Genomic DNA, 20,495 nt, shown 5'->3' with positions numbered 1-20,495 from the left:
ACCGATGAAATAAATTTGATACTTTTCTTTTGCATTTTATTAAGAATTTTCAGTCATTATTATTTTACAAGCAAACTGATTCCTGATAACAGCCTTTCAAAATGAAAATGGTATTTTCCTTTTTCTTGCCGATCAATTCTTTTATTAACAAAAGTAATTTAAGCCTTTTAATGAATCGTAAACATCAATTACATTACATATACTTTAAGGTAATTGTGGTATGGTTCATTGCATAGCAAACCTATATATACTCAAAATAGAAGACATACAGAATGAACGTAGACGTAACATTATTTGCTTATGGTATGATTGGGTATGATCAAAGAATATTTTCCTCTAGCTCTCAACCCTGAGGCTACCTTTTAGGAACAAAAGAAGGAAGCTTGACTTTTATTTTTTTTCCTCCATGATAATTTTAGGAATTTTAGTTTGGCATCCCTTAAGTACTCTACTGTGTGTGTGGCTTAGTTGGATCAAGTTGGCCCAGCATTTCTGCCAACCATTGATTTCGGTAATTTTTTACAGCTGTATCCATGCTTTCTAAAATACAAGCAGCAGCAGGAGATTGAGCTCTTTTAGTGCACAGGGGAACTCTTCTCTGAAATTTTAGTATTGGAGGCACACAACGATCAGGCTTCTCTTTCAACGGAATGGCGCAATTTGAACTCACAGAGCAGTCTTTTTCATTATTCACATGTTTGTCTAACTTCTGTTGGCTGCATTTCAAAGTCTGACTACACTCCTTGCCCTGTTGAAGGTCTTTTCCGCCTTTTTTTAAGGTCAAGTTATTTCTCTCAGCTAGATCCTGAAAGTGATGATAATTCTATGTAATTTTAATAGCAATGGATTATTTTCATGAACATACCTGCAAATTCTGCAATTGTAGTCTTTTACTCTGCTGGCTCGCGAGTGACGCCGTTTTCTGGCTCTCATTGTCAGAAGCAATTTTTACAACAACTTTTCTCTTCTGTGCAACTTGCAATCTGTGTGTAGCAACTGGAGTCTTTGTTTCCTCAGGATGAACAATCTTCTCAGCCTTGATGGGTGCAGGACTTGCAGGATTTGGAGCAGTGTCAGTGGAAGAATTTTCTTCCAGTGGATCTTCGGAAGGTGCGAACATGTGGCTGCAGTTGAAGATGGGCACAACATCCATCAGGCTGACTTCTGGCTCGCTGAAGGTAGAATTGTAGGTCCAATTTTTCATCAGTTCTGTTTCCCACGGATACTCGATTGTCATAAACCTCTGAAGAAGAAAAATTGAAGAAACAAATAATTTTCGAATCGATTAAATGAAAACTAACACATTTGCTTAGGGAGAAGCAGCTCTCACACTTCAATATGAATCTGTTTTTGCCTTCCTTTGAGTTGTTTTTCACTTGAATCAGGTCTTGGGCAGTGTATTTCCCACACGTTGGGCATTTATGGAGCTGAGAATTTGAGCCTTCATCTTGACGAATGTCTGCTGCATCACTTAGCTCACGCTCACTTTTTACTTTTATTTCAGACAATTCAGACGAGGGTTTGATGTCATTTGTACTGCAAGGCTCTAGCTTGATAGAGTTTGGTGTCATATATTTGTCCTGTTTTTCTGATAATTCTGCCGGCTTCATTATTTGTGTTTTTGCAGCTTGCAGCAATAATATTGGAGCTTGGAGCTGAAATAATAAAAAATGATAACATAAATAAGTATGAAAATGGGTTGATTTCTAGTTTTTAGATGTACTTTTACTAAATACATATAAAATTAAAGGAATATATTATGTACGCTGAAATTGGGGAAATATAAACAGCGAATAAATAACCTAGTTAATAAATGTAATTTAAACTTTTTTCTTGGAAATTAATAAGCACCGTTTAAAGATCCTGTATTTAAGTCCTGTTCCTTTTATCGGTTGACATGACACAGCGCGTATGAAGAGCCTTTTTCCAAAATTCAATATGAGCAGCACGATGATCGTATATTTGGTAATTGTTTGTTTACATTTTTGATGAACGGCAAGGAAAGCCAAAACGATTACAAAGGAATGAGCCAATCAGAATTCAGAGAAAGACAGCAGAGACGAATGGGGAGGGTGGGGATAGAGGATTGTTTGGAAATTTCTCAGTTCTTACCTCTTTTTAAATAAATTTACACAGCAGAATCGAAATATGTATGAACGTTTGAATCAATTAAAATAAAATATCTAAATTTCTCTTGTAAATTACAAAAAAATTGAAAAACTTTCAAAAGATTCCCTGTTCGCGGCTAAACCAAATGCACCAATGGCGGTGCAGATTCCAGGTTGGCGCCACCTGATTGGCCGGCAAATGAAGTGTTGTCAAAGCAAGAAGCAAAACAGAACAGATGATATCCCGAGCTAAATGGCGAACGTAGAAGAAGTTGCCGGGCTCGACTGCCGATGAGTTTCTTCAATCATCCATGCGAGACTAACACTTTTTAGACATTTTCGCAGACCAAAATGAAGAGCACTATTCTTGTGTTGTTTTGGTGCTGCGTAGGCTTGGTGAGGAGCGACGAGCACACGCACACGGTGAGTCGAAAAAATGGGTCGGCAAGAATTTTCGGCTGTTTACTTTGAGATCCGTGTCGCTTTCAAATTCCGACCCAAAGTTGGGCAATTTTACCGGGGACGCGTGTTTTGTGTTGATTTTGAAAACTTGAATTATCAAAGACCCAATTTCATTTATTTCGATGGCTGAATCTCAAATATTTCGGTGAAAAATCGGAGCCTCTTGAAAAGATCAAATAGAAAAAGTTTAAAAAAAGCGAATCAAAATACATGCATAAAAAAAATATATATATCTTTCAGGTGACGTTGCCTCTAGTCATATATTTATATGATAATTATGGTTTAAACTGTAGACTCACTTATTGATTAAAAATCCTCCTTTGTCTTTTAAAATTAATATCGTGCATATTAAAATGACGATTTTGCATCATAATTATGTATTGATTTCTTGGAGGCTATTGTATTTGCATGCATTGTAAAGATTGTCAGTAAAAATGTCAATGATGAACTTTGGAAAAATTTTAAAATTCCATTGTAAACTCAACAGAATATTTGCAAATAAATCAACCATTATGTATTGACCTGAAATTTTCTTATTTATTAGTTTATTTATTCTCCGTTAATATTTGTTTAAAAAAAGACGGTGGAGAATTTATCCAGACTGTTTTATCTCCAAAGAAATGCATTCATGGCAGTTTTGCACTGTAATTATTTTGTCTAATTAGCGCAAGCCCGAAACGCGTCCGAGTTGGCTGTAAAAACTGATAAAAATCTTTTGACGTTTCACATTTGACATTATCAGACTCAAAGCCCGCCCACTTTTGTTAATTTTCAACATAATAAAATAATTATCTTTCTTCCTGGTTATGCAGTACGAAGAAAACGAAGAGGTCGTCTTGTGGATGAACACGGTGGGCCCGTATCACAACAGACAAGAGACCTACGCCTACTTCTCGCTGCCCTTCTGCATTGGCTCAAAGCAGACCATCAGCCACTACCATGAGACCCTCGGCGAGGCTCTTCAGGGCGTCGAACTCGAGTTCTCCGGACTTGACATCGAGTTCAAGGGTAAGAAACTTAATTAATCAAGAAATAATAATAAAAGTTTGCATAAAGCCTTTTTTGGAACTCAAACCACTAGTTTGGGTTTCTTAGGAAGTGTGCAAAATTAACTGAGAGAAATTAGCTTTCATTGGCTGCATGCTCTTGAGAGTCAGTCACTCGTCAGACATTCTTTTGACAAAAGTTTATTTAAACATTAAAATGTTTGCTATTAAATTTTTAATGCTAATGAATGGTTTGCTTTATTTTCTGCCCACAGCTGAAATCGCAGCCACGCCGTATTGTGAAATTGAGCTGTCAGATGAAAGACAAAAGGCGTTTGTATATGCCGTTAAAAACCACTACTGGTATCAGATGTACATCGATGACCTCCCTATTTGGGGTCAGTGTCTACTCTTGTTATAAATTGACTGCTTGACTAAAATGTAATTTTTTTGTGCACAGGAATTGTTGGGGAGACCGACGAGAATGGTGGCTCGATGAACCACTACATTTGGACGCACAAGAAGTTTGACATTGGCTACAATGGCAACCAAATTGTAGACGTCAATCTTACCTCCGAAAACAAAGTTCGTCTCGACCTGAATGCCAAGATTCCGTTCACTTATGAGGTCAACTGGCGCAAGTCTCCGATCAAGTACGAGGACAGATTTGACAAGTATTTGGACCCTAACTTCTTCCAGCATAGAGTAAAAATAGCATGCATTATTATTTGAACAATTTCTGACCTGTTTTTATCCAGATTCACTGGTTTAGCATCTTCAATAGTTTCATGATGGTCATCTTTTTGGTTGGCTTGGTTTCTATGATTCTTATGAGGACTCTGCGGAAAGATTACGCTCGATACAGTAAGGATGAAGAAATGGACGACATGGTAAGTAATCAAATGTTTTCTTTATAAATTAAGTCTAATACTATTAATTGTTCCAAGTAAATGATCAATTCAGAGAATAGGATATTTTTAAACATTTCAAATTTGTTCTTATAATCGATATTTTGGTATTTCCATAAATACAAAGAATTAATATGCACACATCCTTATCTGGGACTCATGCCACTAATTTGGGTTTCTTAGAATGTGTGCAAAATTAAATGAGAGAAATTAGCTTTCATTGGCTGTATGCTCTTGAGAGTCAGTCACTCGTCAAACATGTTTTTATGTAACAAAAATATACTACTAAGTTTATTTATTATGAATATAAATCAAAATCCAATAATTTTAATTTGTAGGAAAGAGACCTAGGAGATGAGTATGGCTGGAAGCAAGTCCATGGAGACGTTTTCCGACCTGCATCTCAACCAATGATCTTCTCCGCTCTAATAGGAACTGGCTATCAGGTGGTCACCGTTGCCCTCTGTGTTATCATATTTGCCATCCTTGGCGAGCTCTACACCGAGTATGATCAAATATTTTTCCCATTAAACGTTTTCTAATTGAATCTACTTCTACAGACGAGGCTCTCTTTTGAGCACTGCGATCTTTGTGTATGCGGCAACATCTCCAATCAACGGTTACTGCGGAGGCAGTCTTTATGCCAGGATGGGTGGCAAAGTTTGGATTCGCCAAATGCTGCTTTCCGCCTTCCTGCTGCCAGCTCTTGTCTGTGGAACTGCCTTCCTGATCAACTTCATCGCAATCTACTACCACGCCTCCCGCGCCATTCCGTTTGGCACTATGGTGGCCGTGACCTGCATTTGCTTGTTTGTCATTCTGCCGCTGACCCTTGTCGGAACCGTTCTCGGACGCAACCTTGCTGGACAGCCAGACTACCCTTGCCGCATCAATGCTGTGCCCAGACCTATTCCAGAGAAAAAGTGGTTCATGGAGCCTGCTGTCATTATCTGTCTAGGAGGCATTCTTCCTTTTGGCTCCATTTTTATTGAAATGTAAGTTCCAAATTTTAATCGAATTATTTGCATCCTAATTTTTATATTTTACTATTGTATTAATTCCACTAAATTTAAATTTTATTTTAATCCACAGGTACTTTATTTTCACTTCGTTCTGGGCCTACAAAATCTACTATGTGTATGGCTTCATGCTGCTGGTGTTTGTGATCCTGATGATTGTCACCGTGTGCGTCACCATCGTGTGCACCTACTTTCTGCTCAACGCTGAGGACTATCGGTGGCAGTGGACTAGCTTCCTTGCTGCTGCTTCCACCTCTGGATATGTCTATCTCTACTCGTTCTACTACTTTTTCTTCAAGACAAAGTAATTAATTAATTTTTATGAAAATAAATATCGATACCAATTTTTTAATTTGTTTCTTCAGGATGTATGGGTTGTTCCAAACGACGTTTTACTTTGGCTACATGGCCTTGTTCAGCCTGACGCTGGGCCTGCTTTGTGGAACCGTTGGCTACATAGGCACCAGTCTCTTTGTTCGCAAGATCTACTCGACCGTGAAGATTGACTGAACTTTCAATCCAAGCTACTTTAATTACACTATGAATGTCTTGTTTCCACACACGTGTTTCGCAAGTATTTTTTATTAAAATTTTATATGTTTTCTGTGACCACATGAACCAACTGATGGGTGTGAGTTTTAAACAGGCCATTTTGCAATGGTTGTTAAGAAAAATTACTCCAATTTATGTCTCGAAACGACCGGGACAAAAGAGCACAAATGCATGCATGCAGTGTATATTGTGCTGTAGCTTTGTATATTGCGACGAATCCCGGCCATGTTTTGAGTGGTGCCGTTGTCAGTTGATATCCAATAGTCATCCGCAGTGCTCGCGCTCGACAAAGACTGGCGTCATTGGCTCGATGCATTCCAGCGAAGTCACCAGTGATCAGAAAGAATCATGATTGTTTTCTCAGCACGTGAATTCTGAATTGATTATTATTTGTGAAAATCAGAGCTTTATTTATTTTGTTAAGTGCGCGTGAATGAAGTCGTGATAACCCGAATGGCATTTGAATATAATTATTATTGTCCGCTCTTTCATACACTGTGTTTATATTACTAGCGGATTTTATTTTGCTAAAATTGAGTAGGCGCCGCCGAGCACCGACTCGTGGCAAGTGAATTTTTATGAATCGGAAAATTGTTGTTGTATGTGTAATATTGTCGGATGCATGTTAAGGAGAATAATAATAATTAAATCAAATACATATTACAAATCTTTGATCTGAAATTTCCAAAATTTATTCACTGCAAATCAGTTGTGTTTCGACCTGAGACGGTTTCTGGCATGCCCGTGAACTTGAGCTCTTTCCCCCCTGAGGTGTTGGTCGCGCCATTCCCTTTCGAGCCCAACAAAAGTCCCTCCGACGGGCACATGAGAGTTGGAATGGCGATTAGTTTGATTTGTTGTAGTCCGCCTCAGCAACCAGGTGGAAAGTCGCCGCACTGCCCTCTCCTCGTACTCTCGCTGGTCGTCTTGATTACTTCGGGTCGAGAGATTCGGGTCCCAGTGTCGGCCAAAAGGCCCCCTATTTTCAAAGTAATTTAAATTGTATAAATGAAAAAATTATTTTAATAACCTGGCAATGGGCAAAGCAGGAATTTGATTTACGGCGTTCAGAATTCTGCTCCTGCTCTTGGATTGGATACTTTTGATACTGCGCTCCTCTTCACCTTCTTCGCCGCTGTCCTCTGAATCGTCACTGCTGCTGCTCTCGCTTGAGTCAATTATTTCTGGCACGCAGTTTCTCATGGTGCGAGATGCTTCTTCTTGTCCTTTAAAATATTGTTAATTTTATTTAAATAGTACAAAATGATAGATTCAAATTTAATTTAAATTATTCTCGTAAAATATAATGTCAAATTAAAAAATACTGGAGATGGATTGATTTATATTTCTGAATGTGCTGGAAAAGCTATGGTTTGGTTTTTAATTTAGCTTTACAGACTAAGACTAATTCATTTTTAAATAAACATTTTTATCTTCCCTCAAGGCTCTTTTTTTTGTTCCGCCCCCATCCAATTCGCCCTCCCACCCCCCTCATATTTTTCCCTCCTTTCCTATTTTAAGAAATAAACACAATAATCACGTTGTTTCCACCTGCGTTGGGAGTTAGAATTTTCCGTTTTTTGCCGAAATAAAAAATCGTGACCTCGAGGTCCTTGATCGTGACTGTCACGTTGTAGTTTTTCCCTCCTTATTCTCTGGATGAGACGGGCATATTTTTTTAGTTCCCGAAAAATTCCAACGCGGTGTTGTGAAGTGAGAACGAAAAAGTGGACGAATTCATGCAGGTTTTCGTTGCACTTACGTTCGCGGCCGCGGCCCAACTCCCAGACAAACGTGGGCAGAAATCCGTGTCCAGGCTTGGCAGCGTCCAGCTTCAGACACGCCATCGTCGACTGCTTGTCCTGCTGCTCCTCACCACCGTTGGCCTGCTCCGTCGCCCTCAACTCTGTTGTGAACAAAACGTTAATTTTTCAAGTGAGCAGTGATTAAAGACAAATTTCACCTGCGTTCGGAACCTTGAGTGGCGCAAAATTCCGGTTCGGCGAGGGCGGCGGACTGACCATCGACCTGAACTCCTGGAAAAGGGCCCAGGTCGCCTTGTCCTGGTCACTCTCCAGCACCGGCACGTGCTCCTCCAACTGGCAACCCTTGGACGACATAAGAAGTGAGGACAAAATTTATCTTTTTGCATGAATTTTTGTTATTATTTACGGTTTGAGTTTCGACTGGGGCGAATCTGAGCACCCTGAGTCCGCAGCAGGGGTGCCTTCCGAAGGCTCGTTGTCCTCCGACGAATTGGGGTGGCTCAGGGTGGAGGCGGCAGCAGCCCGTCTGGCTGAGGCAGAACAGACCCTGACACCTTCCGCAGGTCAGCCAGTGGGCTTCGCCCCAAAGGCGCCAGTACACCCTTCGCCACGTGCGAAGCTGCATCTTCAGCTCGGCCACATGGTCGGACAGACTCCATGCGCTGGACCTTTCAATTAAAAAATAACAATTGAAAATTATCACAAAAGATTAGAAATAATTATAAATATACTTAAGTTAAAAAAGATAAGATTAATAAGTTTTTTAGACAAAAATTCAAGATTGAAGCAACTTTTAAAAGTATTTTGGACTACAAAATAATAAGAAACATTATAAAAAATAATCTGCATTAATTTAAAATATAATAATGATAATTAATTGTATTTATAATGTTAACTTGATTTGGAAAATTGTTTTATTTATTTTAAAATAAAAGTATTATTTTATATTAAATATTAATTATTTTAAAATTTAATTTTTTACATAAAATTTATATTTAGGGAAGAAATTTTAATTGTATATTTATTGGATTTTAAAATTTATAAATAACAAAGCGTAAAATTACCTGTTATGTCGATGTCTGAGTTCTCCGAGGGCGCCGATTTGGGTCGCGGACGGTGCGCAGGGAATTTGGTGCGCGAGGGCGTGCGAAGGGATCAGTCGGCGACACTCGCCGCACTCGAACATGAAGGCCAGCGAGCCAAAGTGGCCCCGACGGGGGTCGGCTTCCGGTTCGGCTAGGGCTGCGATCAGTTTGCAGAAGAGACGACCCTGAAGGCGGTCCTTCCGGTCTCGCAACTGCTCCACTTCACGGTTGCTGAACAAACCGGACAACCTGAAAAATAATTAAAAATCCATTTGAATTAGAATTGTTTCTGATATTATTGACCTTCTTATTTGCCTTTTTTTTCAATTTAGCTGTCATATAGCTTCTCGTTTATTAAAAAATATTTTAAATTGTATTATTTTCACAAAATTTTTGAATTTATTTTGAAAAAGTAGGAATAAATTTAATCCGTTATTATTTATAGTTTAAGAATTGAAGCTAAAAAAAAATATATGTATAATGATTTGCTTTTCTCACGCTCGGCAGGACATATTGCGACTTGACGATGAATTTGTGCGGCCAAGCGGAATTACGTATGTGATTTCGATTTTTTTCCCCAACACAGGCCTCTCTCGACACCCTACTTGAAAGCGCTGCCGGTGAACTTTCAGGTCGGTGTGTATTTCAAGAGGATTCAAAGTTGGTGCAAATTTGAAGTTAATCACAATTTCATCGTATTGCAAAAAAGTCTCTCGCAATAATTTCTTGGAAAATTGGCGTACCTCGATAGGATGGAGTCATTGATGCACGCCAAATTTGCCGGTCCAGCGAGCAATTCGTTTGCTCGTGAGTGGCAAAACTTAAGGCACTCCTCCAGCAACTCTTCCATCTGGAGAAAGGCGGCTGAAGTGAGAACAGCGACCACGTTGGAGCAGTCTGCGGAAAAAATACACAATATAGAGTTTTCAATCAATTGGGGAGAGAGGCTTGGATCGGAGTTATTTCTACAATAGAAAGATATTTTGCTGGACTGCGGTTGTCACGTGACTTAAATAAATTCATTTTTTCTTGAAAGTTCTCCAATATTTTTATATTTATTTGGCAAGATTTTGGGGGAAACATTAAGGCTGGGAGAAAAGAATTGATATTAAAAAACTTTGAATCTTTTTATTATTTATTATTATCGCTTTAAATTAAAACAGTTAAATTATTATAAATATGGAGAAATTTAAAGCCTATTTTCTGCCCAAAAATTCATTATTTCATACCTAATTTTGGCCAAAGTTCCTTTTCATTTGGTTCTCTGCGTACCCAGCTCATCAACCATTCAAAATTTGCAACGTCGCAGTGCACGGAAATGTCCATTTCATCCAGTTTTTGCCCTGAGAAGTCGTAAAAATATCTTCTTTATTTTGTAAAAGCACAAGTTTTATCTTGAAACCTGCTGTGACCTCTGCGAAATACCCCATTTCAGAGACCAGCAGCGCTTGGGGGCACTTGAAGGTTTTTTTCAGTCCCTTGACCTCGTCGCAAACGTGGATTTCCACTTCGGCGTTGCTGCTGCAGGAGAAATGGTTTTATCAAAAATACATTTTTTTTTACGGTACTGATGAGAAATGACAGACTTGATCTTGTGTTTGGCTTTGGCCGCTTTTTCCTGGTGTCTTCCGCGTCTGTTGGGCTTCTCTTGGCTCGGGCTCGTTGGCTTTTTTGACGCTTCGTCCACCTTTTTGGCACCTGCCGCCGACGAACCGGCGTTTTTGGGCACCAAGTACGGCAGCACCGAGTCCAAAAGCCCCTCCTGCAGTACTTGGTGCAACTTTCTCTTTGCTACACTTTGGTCACTGCAAAAAATTCAAATTGATGCAATATTGAATTTTATATTTAATTCAACATAAAACTTTAGTATGTTTTATTTATTTATTAAAATGATTATATCAATAACTTTTATTTGATATTTTTTATTAATAAGTTTATTTCTTAATTTAAAAAACAGTTAAATTTAGCAATTTTAATTTATTTTTGCCAATATATTCATTATTACGTAATGTAACCCATAATTTTATAACAAAAACTGCAAAATTAATAATACAATGAAACAAAAATGCAGAACTGAAATAATTTTTTCTAAAATAAACTTGAAAATATTTAGTGCATTAATTAATTGAGGGGACATTTTTTGTGTTAAAGGGTTAAAAATAATTCACCTCAAATTATTAACTTGCTGGGTGTCATTTTGCTCTCCTGAGGGGACACTTCGGACACCCTGGACGGTGGGTGTGTCGAGCAGCTGCCTCCAGTTGATGTGCTGGACACTCCTACTTCCGTCCCGCACTGCCTCCACCGTTTGGTGAAGTTGGTAGGAGGAATGGAGAAAGTCGAGGAAGTCCTGCACGGACATGTCCGAGCATGACTTGGACCTCGGGACGTCATCGGCCGTGTCCAGCGGGGGCTCCGTCACGGCCGCCTCGGCCATTCCTCCAACCTCAATGACTTTATAAAAGAAAAGTTATTCTCGTTTCTCTTGAGCCACAAAGAAACCGGTACAAATAAATATGGAGAACCGATTGATGGCGATTTTTAGTCTTGTTCTCTATTATATTGGTTATTGCAAATAACCATTCATTTTTGTATTCTAGAATGAAACTTTTGCTTTTTTGAAACCATTCTCTGAACATAAAAATCAGATGATTTAAGTCGTGAATGATTTAATTTATTGACCTATTAATATGGAAATTGTAAATATTTGAAAAAATTGTTATTGATAAAAACTTAAATTTTCATTTAGTAATTTAGTCCCTAAATTCTTCTGTCTCTGTTTTGTTTTCATTCTGACTGGAATGTCTAATTTAGATTTTATAATAGCAAAGAGACGAATTTCTTCTTGTACATGGAATGAAAACAATTTATATTATTATTGGAAGAAAAAGCAATTACCCGACGTTCTCTCGTACAACCGGTAAGTGACACACGGCGAGTGGAGCCGGAGCGCCCTAACCACACACAATGCAGCGTCGCCAGGCAACCGTCGTTTTTAGATTTATGGAAAAATGCCGCGGCGGTTTATTTTTCCCGCTATGCACGCATTCGGAAATTGATTCGGACGAAAATTTCGAGGGCCATGAGCGCGCCTTGTTTACCGGAAAAGTTTGTTCGTGCAGAAAATCACGAGATATTCGTGATGAGCGCGCTTCAAAGAGGCGCGCAACTTTGGCACATATTAAAGTTTATGACTACGAAATTGCCTTGCTGCTCTATTATTCATGACAAGACGCTGTTCTGAAGTTTCGTTAAGTACATAAATAAAGTTGATATAGTTGTAAATATGGATTATATTTAGAATGCAAATAGACACACGCTGAACTTGCAAGATGTTGACCTGATTTTAAATTTAGAACGAAAAATATATTTGGACTTTTTAAATCATTGAAAAAAATTATTTAATTGTTAGATAATTTTTGAATGAGTTTTTTTCTAACTAAAGTAAATATTAGGTAAGAAAATGCCGCTTTTTGTTAAATAAAATGTTTTTCCATTGCTTTACTCCTGAAAATCTAATCAACTTGGTTTCTGTCAGATTCAGTAACGGAGGCTTTAGCTAACACAAAATTCTCGTTTCTTGTGTGGTCGGACAGGAAGCAGGTCTATAAGGAGGATTTGTGTCATTCTCTCTCCATCTAAAGCCTCGTCAGAAACAGCGGAACAAATTAGAAAACGAGCGCGTGTCGTTTTGCACAATTTTTCAAGAGCAGACACCGCATCGATCAATTATTCATCAAGCGGGGAGATCAAATTTCTCCAGGGAGCGTAGAAAAATACGGAAAAAAATATATCGCATCCGTCCGAAGGATTTATTATAGGCAATCCGCTCGACACGTTTGAGGAGCGGGTCTGCATAATTGTTCATCAATCTTGTTGACACAAAAGTGGCGCAGTGGTATAAAATAACAAGAGTACGAGTTTTTTGCTACATTAAAATGTTAAAATCCATTCATTTTTTAATCTCTATAGCAAATATACAAAACAAAATAGTCGTTGAATTTTGTATATTTTTTGAAAAATTAAATTATTGAATTTGAAAAATATTAAAATCAAATATTCTTCTATATTCAGTTTAATTCTAATTCACTTTTCACTCTAAATTTGGTTTTGTCGAGTTTTTCTATCGGAACAAAGTCTCTGGTGATCCGTGCATCACAATTTCAAAGTTTTCCTACTGCCGCGGGTAGACGGTGATGTAAGACACTTTGGGCAAACCCGTTTTAGATTCAAGTCCTTGCTTATCGCCGAGGGTCACTTTTTTCTTGGCCACATTCCGCTCGGACGGTTCTTTCTTGAGAATGGACGACGGTTGTTTTTTCAAAGCCTCCTTTTTGGTGGGTGGCGGCTCCTTTTTGTCGTTCACAGTCGGCATTTGCAGCCGAGGCTTGGTCGGCTCGATTTTCCGTCTGTAGTAAAAGACCTCCGCGGCGAGCGTCACAACGGCCAGCCCAAGCCCGGCGAGCATTGCGATAAAAACACCGCCTGAAATTGAAATGTCATATTCCAACTACTCGTGTCTCAAAAATTAAAAAAAAAAGCTTCAACAGCATCAATAAAATTTGATCTTAAAATTACTTGTTAAAATTTAACAATCAATGGAAATTTTGAGGAATTAATTAAACAATTCAAACTCTGATAAGATGAGTAAAAATACTGAAAGTGAATAAACTTTGAACATCAAAATTTTTCAAATACCAAATATTTAGTAATAAAAATTGATAAATTTATTATTAATTTTAATTTTTTTTAGATATTTGATAATATTTTAGCAGCATTATAAATGACTGATGAGCTTTACAGTTCATTAGAATTCCAACCAAAAAGTGAATCTTCTAGAATATTGTTGTTTACCGATGCTTTCAAGCGTAATTCCTGAGTCAGCGCGTTGGCCCAAGTTGCACTGCGCCCTGCGCGATTTATTCCACGTTCTCGCCGTGATTTCCTCAAAAAATCTGTCCCTCTGCATTTGCAAAATTCTGAAAGAACAAAATTCATTGTGCGAAATTGCAACGAAATTTTGTATACAGAATTTATTCAAAATTATAATTAATAGTGTGGTTATTAAAATTGCGATTATTTTGAATATAAAATAATTTTGTCTCACGCCCTGCTGAAGTCCCTGGTGAGGGGGCTGCCTGTGGGGACGCCGAGGGCGTACGGCTGATCGGCAAACATTTCGCCCACTTCCACCAAGGAACAATTGCGGAGCACCTCGTACCGCAAAATCAACGCGTCGTGGATGAACGCGTAATTCCCATCTGACGCGACAACCTGCAATTTATTCGCGTCAAAACTTTTTTTTACACAATTAATTTCGTTGACAGAACCTTGAATTATTTCAAAATTGACTGTCAGAGATTATAGATTTTGATAGAAATAAGCATTTCATGAAAATATGTTTCACTCTGAATATTAAATATTTTGTGGAGATAGCAAGAGAGGAGGGAAATAAATCATTAAAAAATTTATTTGATTTACTGTTTATGTCAATATTTTTAGTAATTTTTATTTTATTTTTCAATTTAAAAACATTTCCACCGAAAGGTAAATGAAAATACACTTCAATGTTTTTTGTAGAATAATAATTAATTTACTATTAATTTTTCGTTTTATTTAATTGCTTCTCATTCTTTTTTTTAATAAAGTTATATTGCTTTTTTTAAGAACTTGTAAAAATTTAGTGTATTTTACGCACCCTGTCAAGACCATCACGCAGTGTCAAAACTCCTGTGTCAGAAGCGTTGTTTACTTTGGTGTTAATCACAGAGTATTGCTCTCGGACGGGATAATTCCAAACGCGGTAAATTGGTAAATCTGAGTTCATAACTTCAGCAGTCCACGCCCTGGCGTTTTGCAATGAAAAGTTATTAACATTTTTAATTTTCAATCTAGTAAAAATATTCTTCACCTGTAAAGAGTTTTTTCCGCTTCGTTCATGTTGAAGAAAAATGTTTCGGCAATTCCACCTCGCATCACGCCGTACTGAATTTTGGACTGGCGCGCCAGTTGCTCCATCGAGGAAATGGGCACCTGAAAAAAAGGGTTGACAAATAAAAATTAATTCACCAGAATAATACAAAAATAAAAATCTTGCCTGCATCTTTTCCACGGTGAGGAAGGCGGCCAAGTTGGCGGTGAATGTGGCGAGCATCAAAACCACAAAGAACCAATAGGCCGCCACTAATATTCGGGCTGACAAATTCTGCGACGCAAAAAAAAATATTTAAAGGGTTATAATCGTTTGCTTCATTATTTTAAATTTAAAAGTCAACCAAATATCATGACTGACTTCAAAATTGTGATCAAGAAATTTGTATAGCTTCAAACCAGAGGTTCATCAAGAAGTTAACTTAATATTCCCGCCAATGGAATTAAAACCTTTTGGGAAGATAGTCTTGGTTGCAAAGTCACACATATTCAAATGATTTTGGCGGGAAAAGTGAAGAACCCAATTTTGAACTTTCGGAAGATTGCAAATTTTTTTGTCGAAAAATTGCTGGATTCAATTTGATAAATAAAAAAATTAACAGGTGCATCTTATAATTAAAACAACTGGAAAAACCAGAATTACCTTAGGAGGCTCCCCACCACCTTGTGGCGTGAAAGACGTCAGTGTAAACCAGAAGCACTCTTTTAAATCAAATACTCTGAAAGGCGGAAAAAGACAAGGGAAATTATTCAAATTAGTTCACTTTGAGCTTTTCTCAAACAAAGACATCATTTCAATCAGAAGATTAAAGGAAACTGATTGCTTTCTTTCACTTAAGGACTAAAGACCATCTATTCTCTATTGGATTACTGAGGGGAAATTAGCTGATTGCTTTTCTAAGTGGTCTTAACTCGAAATGAGGAATTTCATTTCCCCCCCCCCCCTCATTTTAACAGTTTGTATCTTACAGTAATTTTTTGTGTGCCTACCTGCATTCATATGGGTATCTCTCAGGACTTCTGGAGTAACTGTAGGGTGAGAATTTCTCCAGCACATACATCAAAATACTAGTTATGATGATGGAAACGACTAAGGCGATCCAAACCTCGGTTTTTAACACAGTCATGAACTTAAAAAGCGACGTTTCCTGAACGGGTTGTTTTATAACTAAAAAGAAAAATAATTTTTAATTCAATTTAAACATTAATTTTGATTATTTACCAATAGTCAGTCCTGTATTTTCAATGTAGGGGGTGATAAAGTCGATGACTTCATCTCTCTCCGCAGTCATAGTTAGTGGAGCGCAAATCAAGTCAAGGTCCTAGTTTAAATAAAAAAAAAACATTTTAACAATAAGGTGAATTGTGTTAGGTTCTATTCTTTTTAAATTTTATTGTTAAACATCGCATTAATTTATTTCATCTGAAGCTGCAATTTTCATATCATGATTAATTTATCAGAATATTATAATTTCCTTCTTGCAAATAACAGAAATTAAAAATGAAACTTCCAATGAACTTCTGAAAAAATAAAATTGCCTGTTTTGCAAGATTGTTATTTTTTAATTTTCAATCTTCACACGTCACATTTTTTTGTTATAAATTTCATGAATCGCTTTGTTTTTCATTACCTCCAAAAAGATGATCCATTGAAATTAAAAAAAAAAAAATTAAGCCCTACCCCTTTGGCCAGAAGACCGATGCCTCCGGTCCATATGCTGGTGTTGAGCCTTTCACCCAACATTGTGATGGTGACGACGTCGTAATCAAAATCCATAATTCTTCCCAACTCCTCCAGCAAACTGAAATAATACCCTTCCCACTTTCCATTCCTCTTGAACGACCACGGCTCGGCCTATTTGAATAAAAATTTAAAAAAATGTAATTATAATTTTAAATTTTAACCTCCATCATTCCAACTCGCAGCAACTGCCTGGGCGCCGTCACTTCTCGTCCGGCCGCCACCAGCAGACCTTTCTCAGGGTTCCACGAGGCCAGAAAGGTGCGACCTGCGCTCCTCGCTCGCACCACGTTCACGTCCATGGCCGCCCTGTAACTGATTCGTCTCCTCACCGTGTCAAACTGCAGAATCGGGTGTCGCTGCAAAACCTGTTAGAAAAAAATAATGCGTTAATTGTGTATAAAAATTAATTGAGTTCAAAGACTTGTTGGTAAAGGGTGGTCAGGTCGTCCAGTTTCTGGTTGGTGCCTTCGTCGACCTTGTTTGGTAGGGTTGCACAGTCTATTCGTTTGATGGGCAATATCAGACTATCTCCGCTGTCCACGACGTCAATTAGGTAGTCAAAGACGCGAGTGATGTATGAAGAGATGACCTGCATTTTGCAAAATTTTGAAAATTTGCAAAAAAAACATACTGGGGAACGTTGAAGTTTCCAATGTCAATTAAAAAAATCCACCACTTTAATATTTTTGAAATTTATTGTCCTAGAAATATAATTTTTGAAAATATTGAACTGAAAATTTCACGTATGTCCTTTAATTTAATTTAATCTAATAAAAATAATTATAAATCTTTATAACTCCAGATTTACTAGCTAAATAAATAAATTTACTATGGTTTTAATTTATGTTTTCTTACCGGTGGGGGACTCAAACAATCGCAACCGGCCGAGTCTTTGCTTAAAGGACAACACATCTCAGGCACCGAGGGCTTCAGTTCTCCGACGGCGTATGGCAAATCGACCAGCCAATCCGTGGCGGCGTTGACCGAGACCAAATTCAGGACGACGACGAGCCACTGCTGGTCTTGGTTGACGATGCCGTAGTTGACGGCCGAGGTGAGTATGTTGGTGATGCTGGCAACTTCGGCGAAAAGCAGGAACATGTCCGGCCACGGCCGATTTTCGCGCAGCAGCCACGCTGTGTCGTTTCGCAACGTCGCGTACGACGTGATTCGAAGGCGACTGTTGGCCAAAAGGGCTCTCGTACCTTGTTGCATGTCTAGAATTAAAAAAAAATATATTTCAAAGAAAGTTTCATTTTAAAAACTAAGACGTTTTGAGGGTTGCAAAATGGGTTAAATCACCTTTTTTTAATTTCGAGCCGTATAAATTTTAAACCAGACAATAACTTATTGATCAGGCACCATTAAATTACTAGGTTTCGATTTTTTTTCTCAATAAATTTTTTTATTTTGATTCAGGATTTAAAAAAAAAGATTTTCTTGATATTTTTTTTTTGTCTTTCCATTTTAAATTTTAGTCCAAAACATTTGAAAAATTTAATTAACCTTTTTCAAATCGCAGTCGTCTTTAAAATTTATGAGGGCTTTTGTTGTCGTTCATAATTATAATTTCCACATGCAGATTATTATTATCGTTATTTTAGTATTATTGGGAATTCAATTTATTTGGAACTTGCCTGCATCATTTTGAAAAATGAGGGCCGCGTCGGTGGCGTTCAAATTGAGGACGTATTCCGCCGCGGCACGAGCAAACGGCCCGATGGTGGGCTCGATTCTAAAGTACGGGACGAAATTCTGGTCGGCAGTCGCCTTCAGTTTGACGTATCCGTTCTCGGTCGCGTCCACAATCACCGTCACGCCGTTCGACAACTCGCGGCAAACTTTCAGAATTTTGATGAAAATTATTAAATTCAAGAGATTTCATTTCTCACCGGCAGTCCATGTCTCGTCCTCTTTGGAAGCACTGTAAAAAACGGTCTGCACCGACGTGGTCACTTGTTGCCAAGAAGCGACCAACTCTTCCAGAGAACGTTTCACGTCAGGCACAATTGTCACTTGAAAAGTGTCTGCCAGAAGCACTGGAATTGCAATCAACAATGAATGATTTGTTCACAAAATTGTTATGTAATGCTTGCGAATTTTTGTGTTTATTCTTTATTCATTTTCTAGCCCATTTTTTTTATTGAAGTTCAAATAAAATTTGAACAACAAAATTTATCTTTTATTAAAAATAATAATAATAATAAGAAATTCTAATTTTACCACTTCTAATGTGCGGAAACTGAACAATAATAATTGATCACAAATAAAATTGATGCTGAAAATTGCTGAAAATTCCGACCATTCTATATTCCTTATTCTATTTTCTTTTCGAAATGAAAATTTATGTGATAGCTGGACAAGTACAAAACAATTTAATTAATTGAATGAATACAATTATAAGAAATTTGAATAACTTTTGGGGTTACCCTTGCTATGCAAACCCCAAAACTTATCCTACAAGCTATGCTTTTAAGATGAAGAACTCCACGATTTTGTTGAAAGTTGGTTTTTGGCAATGTGAATTGAAATAATCGTTCAACGAGAATTAAAATTATATTTATTATTGAAAATTTTATCCACTTAAATCATTATAATTAATTACCTAATATTTGATTTCCAAACATAAAAACAAAATCAATTTTCAACTTCCATAGAATTTCGTCTTATTGCAACAAAAGCAATTTTTACAATAATTCCATTCATGATGACGATGGCAAAAAATTTATTTTCAATGTCAATGACAACGGCGGACGCACTAATTACTCTCCCAAAATGGAACTGTGGAATAATGGGCATAACGATTTTCGACCGGCGCTCTATTTGTCACCAGCCAAAATGGAGCGAAAAAGGAGAACTCACGAAATTTGATGGTCTGCGTGGGCGGCGGCGGCAGCTGCCCGTCGCCCGTTGGAATGAAAAGGAACAAAATCAGCAGAAGCAACAGTCGCAAATTCCTGCGAGGACATTTGAACGCGTCGTTCCTCCGGTCCATTTTTCCTCGTCGCGGGGCATCCGACCGACTAACACAGACCTGTGGCACACACTCGCCGAAATCGCGCCTCGTTGCCTGGCGACCTGTTTTTCAAAACATATCAAAACACACTCGTTTTTTGTGTCAGACAATCTTCCTGTCAACCTTAACGAGAACTGCTCGCACTCGTTATGAATAAATTATATCAACTCTTCGATTGCGGAGAACTTTGATTTTGCTTCTTTCATCAAAGTGCCTCAAACTTTACCATTGAACGTTGAAGTGTGTTTCAGAAATTATAGTATGTTAATGATTTCTAAGGAGGGACAAGATTCCTTACAGTCGAATTTCCTTTTGAGTGCTTTAGGTTGTTGCAAAGTGTAGGATTAAATTACCCGTTCTCCACAATATTAAATGCTATCTTAAAAAATCTGTGTTTTATAGAAGATCCTTAATAAATTAGTTTCTTGTGGTTGCGTAATTTTTGTAAACATTTACATGAAACATTCATACTTTATAATGAAAAATTGAAACCGGGGTTGCTTGTTGCAAATGAAAAATGAAAAACTTTTTCAATTTTTCATGCAATCCACCTCGAGTGTAGCTTTCTGCTTTTGTTCATTCTAGAAATTTATTCAAAATAAATTTGAACCCTACATTCCATTTAGAAACTTTTTATGTTCTTCTGTAAATTTAGAGCCATAAAATGAAAGTTAACTTTACATTCTTTTCCCTTTACAACTTCTTTTCTCAAAAGGAAGATTTCTCATTTTCTCCCTCTTAATAAATTAACTTTTCGCTATACCCACGTGCCTTGAGCTTACCGATCTCTATAGACACGACTTTTAATTAAGACTAAAACGAAAACGTTTTTAATTTACAAGAAGAATTTTCCTCATTCTTTTTGTATTTTTATTCCTGGAGGGTTATGAAAAGAAAAGTGGGGAACGCTTTATGCAT

General features: G+C 37.6%; 4 protein-coding genes across 5 annotated transcripts; 1 reads left to right on the top strand and 3 right to left on the bottom strand.

The window, feature by feature from the left end:
* Window positions 1-210: 210 nt before the first annotated feature.
* On the bottom strand, window positions 211-2,005 carry LOC132204330 (uncharacterized). Of its 2 annotated transcripts, XM_059632786.1 has the most exons (5): window positions 1,852-2,005; window positions 1,302-1,655; window positions 866-1,243; window positions 671-805; window positions 211-598 (listed from the first exon to the last, which is right to left on the bottom strand). In XM_059632786.1, exons 2-5 carry the CDS (start codon window positions 1,608-1,610, stop codon window positions 449-451), a joined length of 972 nt encoding a protein of 323 aa, XP_059488769.1. In that variant the 5' UTR covers window positions 1,611-1,655; window positions 1,852-2,005; the 3' UTR covers window positions 211-448. The 2 variants fall into 2 exon arrangements, with proteins under 2 accessions (XP_059488769.1, XP_059488768.1); XM_059632785.1 differs by having other exon boundaries at window positions 211-805.
* A 335-nt stretch (window positions 2,006-2,340) lies between these two features.
* On the top strand, window positions 2,341-6,693 carry LOC132204515 (transmembrane 9 superfamily member 3). The gene is made up of 9 exons (XM_059633055.1): window positions 2,341-2,531; window positions 3,383-3,578; window positions 3,832-3,954; window positions 4,017-4,261; window positions 4,315-4,446; window positions 4,803-4,969; window positions 5,025-5,459; window positions 5,557-5,787; window positions 5,849-6,693. The coding sequence occupies exons 1-9, from the start codon at window positions 2,460-2,462 to the stop codon at window positions 5,991-5,993; spliced, it is 1,746 nt and encodes a 581-aa protein (XP_059489038.1). The 5' UTR covers window positions 2,341-2,459; the 3' UTR covers window positions 5,994-6,693.
* LOC132204625 (SANT and BTB domain regulator of class switch recombination) lies at window positions 6,647-11,323 on the bottom strand. The gene is made up of 11 exons (XM_059633247.1): window positions 11,055-11,323; window positions 10,473-10,691; window positions 10,289-10,407; window positions 10,116-10,229; window positions 9,630-9,783; window positions 8,866-9,135; window positions 8,208-8,469; window positions 7,999-8,143; window positions 7,798-7,941; window positions 7,066-7,261; window positions 6,647-7,014 (listed from the first exon to the last, which is right to left on the bottom strand). The coding sequence occupies exons 1-11, from the start codon at window positions 11,321-11,323 to the stop codon at window positions 6,741-6,743; spliced, it is 2,166 nt and encodes a 721-aa protein (XP_059489230.1). The 3' UTR covers window positions 6,647-6,740.
* Window positions 11,324-13,004: 1,681 nt separating this feature from the next.
* LOC132204624 (ionotropic receptor 25a-like) lies at window positions 13,005-19,562 on the bottom strand. The gene is made up of 16 exons (XM_059633246.1): window positions 19,424-19,562; window positions 18,454-18,600; window positions 18,199-18,402; window positions 17,417-17,778; window positions 16,983-17,150; window positions 16,723-16,926; window positions 16,499-16,672; window positions 16,040-16,139; window positions 15,808-15,985; window positions 15,461-15,536; window positions 14,984-15,091; window positions 14,798-14,919; window positions 14,585-14,732; window positions 13,994-14,160; window positions 13,741-13,865; window positions 13,005-13,371 (listed from the first exon to the last, which is right to left on the bottom strand). Exons 1-16 carry the CDS (start codon window positions 19,554-19,556, stop codon window positions 13,061-13,063), a joined length of 2,727 nt encoding a protein of 908 aa, XP_059489229.1. The 5' UTR covers window positions 19,557-19,562; the 3' UTR covers window positions 13,005-13,060.
* Window positions 19,563-20,495: the final 933 nt, after the last annotated feature.

This window comes from Neocloeon triangulifer, unplaced genomic scaffold (genome assembly GCF_031216515.1).
Source record: "Neocloeon triangulifer isolate White Clay Creek 2 clone unplaced genomic scaffold, ASM3121651v1 ptg000022l, whole genome shotgun sequence".
NCBI lineage: Eukaryota > Metazoa > Arthropoda > Insecta > Ephemeroptera > Baetidae > Neocloeon > Neocloeon triangulifer.
The sequence above is the reverse complement of the archived record's forward strand: the minus strand, read 5'-3'. Positions and strand labels throughout refer to the sequence as shown.